Source organism: Mus caroli, chromosome 9, assembly GCF_900094665.2.
Source record: "Mus caroli chromosome 9, CAROLI_EIJ_v1.1, whole genome shotgun sequence".
Lineage (NCBI taxonomy): Eukaryota > Metazoa > Chordata > Mammalia > Rodentia > Muridae > Mus > Mus caroli.
Window position 1 is genome coordinate 27,201,301 of NC_034578.1, and position 5,000 is coordinate 27,206,300.

Genomic DNA, 5,000 nt, shown 5'->3' on the forward strand with positions numbered 1-5,000 from the left:
TCCACCTTCTTGAGTTCTTTATATATATTGGATATTAGTCCCCTATCTGATTTAGGATAGGTAAAGATCCTTTCCCAATCTGTTGGTGGCCTTTTTGCCTTACTGACGGTGTCTTTTGCCTTGCAGAAGCTTTGCAATTTTATGAGGTCCCATTTGTCGATTCTCTATCTTACAGCACAAGCCATTGCTGTTCTAGTCAGGAATTTTCCCCCTATGCCCAATATCTTCCAGGGTTTTCCCCATTTTCTTCTCTATAAGTTTCAGTGTCTCTGGTTTTATGTGGAGTTCCTTAATCCACTTAGATTTGACCTTAGTACAAGGAGATAGGACTGGGTCAATTCTTATTCTTCTACATGATAAACGCCAGTTATGCGGTTGTACCATAAAATTAAAAAAAAAAAAAGAATGAGTAAGTTGGGCGTGGTGATGCATGCCTCTAATCCCAGCTCCTGGGAAGCGAAGACAGGTTGAGTTTGAGTTCAGAACACCCAGAGCTACACAGAGAAACTTTGTCTCAACCCTCCTCCCCCAAATCAAATGAATAAAAACTTTCTGGGCATGATGGCATGTACCTATAATACCAGCTACCTTGGGAGGCTGACGTAGGAGGATTTTGAACTTGAAGCCTGGACAGCATAAACTCCTGAATATTGTGTGGGTAAGAGTTTACATATGATGCTGGATGAGATGGCAAATCTTTAATCTTAATACTTCAGGAGAATTACCTAGAATCTATGGTCTAGCTAGCCTGGAATACACAATGAGGCGGAGACAGCAAGAGAGACTCTGCCTTAGAAACAAGGTAGATGGTAATTGTCTTAGTCAGTGGTTCTGTTGCTGTGATGAGTCACCATGACCAAAAAGCAAGTTGGGGAGGAAAGGGTTTATTCAGCTTACACTTCCACATCGCTGTTCATCACCAAAGGAAGTCAGGACAGGACAGGACAGGACAGTCCAACAGGGCTGGAACCTGGAGGTGGGAGCTGATGCAGAAGCAATGGAGGGGTGCTTTTACTGGCTTGCTTCCCCTGGCTTGCTCATCCTGCTTTCTTAATCCAGGACTACCAGTCCACCGATGGCGCCACCCACAATGGGCTGAGCCCTCCTTTGTTGATCACTAATTGAGAAAATGCCTTACAGCTAGATCTCATGGAAGCATTTTGTCAAGTGAGGCTCCTTCCTCTCTGATGAGTCTAGTTTGTATCAAGTTGGAACATAAAACCGGCCAGTACAGTAACAGTGAGAACCACCTGTGTGTGACCTTCTGACTTCCACACATGCACTATGGCAAATGTATGCCTGTACTCACATTATGTACACAATAAGAATAATAAGATAAATCCATTAACAATACTACAACCAGGTGGGTAGAGAAATGGCTCAGTGGCTAAGAATACTGTTCTTTCAGAAGACCCAGGGTTGATTGCCAGTAGCCACATGGTAATTCACAGCTGTCTGTCTGCCTTTCTTTCTTTCTTTCTTTCTTTCTTTCTTTCTTTCTTTCTTTCTTTCTTTCTTTCTTCCTTCCTTCCTTCCTTCCTTCCTTCCTTCCTTCCTNTCTTTCTTTCTTTCTTTCTTTCTTTCTTTCTTTCTTCCTTCCTTCCTTCCTTCCTTCCTTCCTTCCTTCCTTCCTTCCTTCCTTTCTTCCTTTCTTAGTAGAATAGAGTTTATTCAGGGCATGGGGAGGGGAACTTAAGAGGGTAGTAGAGACAGAGAAAGGCAGGGGAGAGAGAGGGGGAGTGGGGAAGGAATAGAGGAGTAGAGGCTGGTTATGAGCATATGGAGAGAGGGGGGGGGACAGAGAGGGAGCAAGAAGGCAAGAGCAAGATATCTTTTTTTTTTAAGATTCATTTTTTAAAAATTTGTATGTACCTGTGCCTATTTTAATGTATGCCATATGAAGGCATGGAATCTCCTGGAGGTGGAGTCATCAGGGCTGGAGCCGTCTGATACGGATCCTGGGAACCAAGCACTGGTCCTCTGGAAGAGCAACAAGTGCTCTTAACTGCTGGGTCATCTCTCCAGCCCTCCTTACTCTGTAACAAAAGAAAGGTTTCTACAGTTAGTTAGTTCCCAGGATCCTTACAGTGAAGATGAGTTAGCATCTCAGTTGTACACCATTCTTTTCAGAGTGATGGATGAGCCAGTGGTAGGACAGAGCTAGGTTGAGGTCCAGTCTGTTTATTCTCTGGCTTTGCAGCTACTGGTTGGAGTTGTCTCACATTTCCCTTTGCTCTGTTCTTAGGTGAACACAGTGGTGAGTGGTGCACTGGATCGATTGCATTATGAGAAAGACCCTTGTGTGAAATATGACATTGGTCGGAAGCTGTGGATCTACCTGCATCGTGACCGGAGTGAGGAAGAGTTTGGTATGAGGCCTTCCGTATGCTGACTAAATGGGGGCTGGGCATCTGCCTTTCAGTTCCATATCTATTCTGTTTGTTGGGATTCAGTTAGGATAGGGTTATGGAACAAGAATTTAGTCCACCAACAAGGCCTGGCTTATCTTACTTTGTTTTTGAGAAAGAATCTTGTTGTTTAGCCAGCTATGACTATGTGTGGAACTTGCTGTGGGCCAAGCTGGCTTTGAACTTGAGATGGTCTACCTTTGTCATCCCAGTTCTGGGCTTACAGTAGTGCAAATCACAACCAACTTTTTCTTTTGATTTGATTTGAGATAGAGTCTAAGCAGGCTGACTTTGACCGTACTGTTTTCCTGCTTCAGTCTCTGAGAAGTGAGTGGATTACAGCTTCTGCTTGGAGAGGCCTTGGTTTTTTTTTTTTTAAGATTTATTTATTTATTATATGTAAGTACACTGTAGCTGTCTGTCTTCAGACGCACCAGAAGAGGGCATCAGATCTCATTACGGGTGGTTGTGAGCCACCATGTGGTTGCTGGGATTTGTACTTCGGATCTTTGGAAGAGCAGTCGGGTGCTCTTACCCACTGAGCCATCTCACCAGCCCGAGGCCTTGGTTTTTAACAAAGTCAAATTTCCTAAACTTTATAACATCCTTGTTTATAGAACGGATTCATCAAGCTCAAGCAGCGGCAGCTAAAGCCAGAAAAGCTCTTCAACAAAAACCCAAGCCGCCATCCAAGGTGGTAAGTTACCTCATAAGACCATTTCCTATAGAGATTTGTGGTGAGACAGCGCAGCATAGATACTCGGCTTTCACCTGACCCAGTGCCTCGGGAGCCTTCGTTCATGTTGCCTGAGGTAGATTTTTTTTTCCTTCTCTAGAAGTCCAGTAATAAGGAGGGCTCCACGAAGGGCCTTAGCGGTCCTTCCGAGCAGAGCCAGATGAGCCTCAGTGACTCTAGCATGCCACCAACCCCAGTTACGCCTGTAACACCCACCACGCCAGCATTGCCCACCCCCATCTCTCCTCCACCTGTGTCAGCGGTGAACAGAAGTGGCTCTACCACTGTCTCTGAGCCAGCCAAGTCTAGTTCAGGGTAAGCACCTTTGCTTCTTCTCTTGTTCTTTCCCTCCCGAGTCTTTTCATATTTACATCCTGAGTTTTTGTTTTTTTCCTCAGTGTTCTTCTGGTGTCCTCACCAACAATGCCACAGCTAGGGACGATGCTTTCCCCAGCTTCCATCCAGACTCCACCCAGTTCTCAGGCCACTGCTCGGGTCGTCAGCCATTCCAGCTCAGCAGGACTACCCCAGGTTCGGGTGGTAGCCCAGCCCAGCCTTCCTGCTGTTTCCCAGCAGTCGGTAGGGCCAGCACAGCCACTACCCCAGATGCCAGCAGGGCCACAGATTCGTGTGCCAGTCACTGCTACCCAAACCAAAGTAGTACCCCAGGTAAATGGATGCTGCATGCCATTGGGATACAGGACCTTGTGGGCCTAATGAGTCAAAACAAGCAGAGCTTGAAGACCTGGAAGTCACATATTGTTGGTGTTGACAGTGAAGCTCATTGAAGTAACTCATCTAATGTTCAGAGCTTCAGGGAAGATGTTGAAAGCTGGGAAAGTACTTTTAGGTGCTCTGTTTTACATGTTGGAAACAAGACCTTCACTCTTGGACCAAGGCTCTGTAGAAGTGGGCTGAGATTTCAAAGGTTGTGCTTCTGAGTTCCCACTGTGCTGTCGCCATACCTTTGTGATTCAAGACAGAATGCTGTCTTTGTCTCATTTTCCTTCCCTATATATAAAACCGAAGAATCACCTTTGTTTTCAGTATAAGGAAATAAAATAGGATGTTGAATGTAAAACATTTGCAAACATTGTACAAATATAAGGAAATGCAGTGTCAATTCAAGTAGGGCCTCTGCTTGCTTGGCTGGTAGCATTTTGGTGTCTAATTGGTCTCTTGACTTCACATCCTGAACTAGGCAGTTATGGCAACAGTTCCAGTCAAGGGGCAAACTGCAGCAGCCTCTGTGCAACGGCCTGGACCTGGGCAGACAGGGCTCACAGTGACGAATCTTCCGGCTGCAGTCAGCCCCGTGAGCAAGACAGCCATGAGTTCTCCTGGGAACTCTGCTCCAAGTGCCTCCACCACAGCCGTTATTCAGAATGTCACAGGACAGAACATCATCAAGCAGGTAGGTGGACCTGACTCTTAAATGGTCCCAAAGCTACAGCAAATGACTGATGGTGTAGGACGTTGCCAAATAGCTTGGGTACCTATGGGGAAGGATTTGTTACCTTTGACTGCTGGTTTGGAGACTTATCAGGTGAGTACCACATTCTGACCCTTCAAAGGCAGAGCATCCTTCATGTTCTTCTCTTTCCTTGTATTTCAGCATTTGGTAGCTGAGATTTGGGGTTATGTTTCAGTTTCCCTGAGTTTATGCAGTTAGCTCCCATGGCATACTTTACTGTAGGGTTTTCAGTTTGTTGTTTGTAAAGGTGGAGTATATATTTGTTTTTTTCCTTCACTGTGAATATATAAGTCTGATCTTTGTACTTGTGAAGCCACCGGGCAGTGGTGGCATGTGCTTTTAGTTCCAGCACTTGGAAGGCAGAGGCAGGTGGATGTCTGAG

The 5,000-nt window shown here is 45.5% G+C and overlaps 1 protein-coding gene across 10 annotated transcripts in view; it reads left to right on the forward strand.

Moving 5' to 3' along the window:
* Nfrkb (nuclear factor related to kappaB binding protein) overlaps positions 1-5,000 on the forward strand; it is a 40,606-nt gene that overhangs the window by 26,685 nt on the left and 8,921 nt on the right. For all 10 annotated transcript variants that reach the window (XM_029481196.1, XM_021172119.2, XM_021172118.1 and 7 more), the window contains 5 exons: positions 2,246-2,369; positions 3,026-3,105; positions 3,245-3,459; positions 3,543-3,813; positions 4,346-4,558. In XM_029481196.1, the coding sequence (XP_029337056.1) occupies positions 2,246-2,369; positions 3,026-3,105; positions 3,245-3,459; positions 3,543-3,813; positions 4,346-4,558 (903 nt within the window). The remainder of the gene's footprint in view (positions 1-2,245; positions 2,370-3,025; positions 3,106-3,244; positions 3,460-3,542; positions 3,814-4,345; positions 4,559-5,000) is intronic.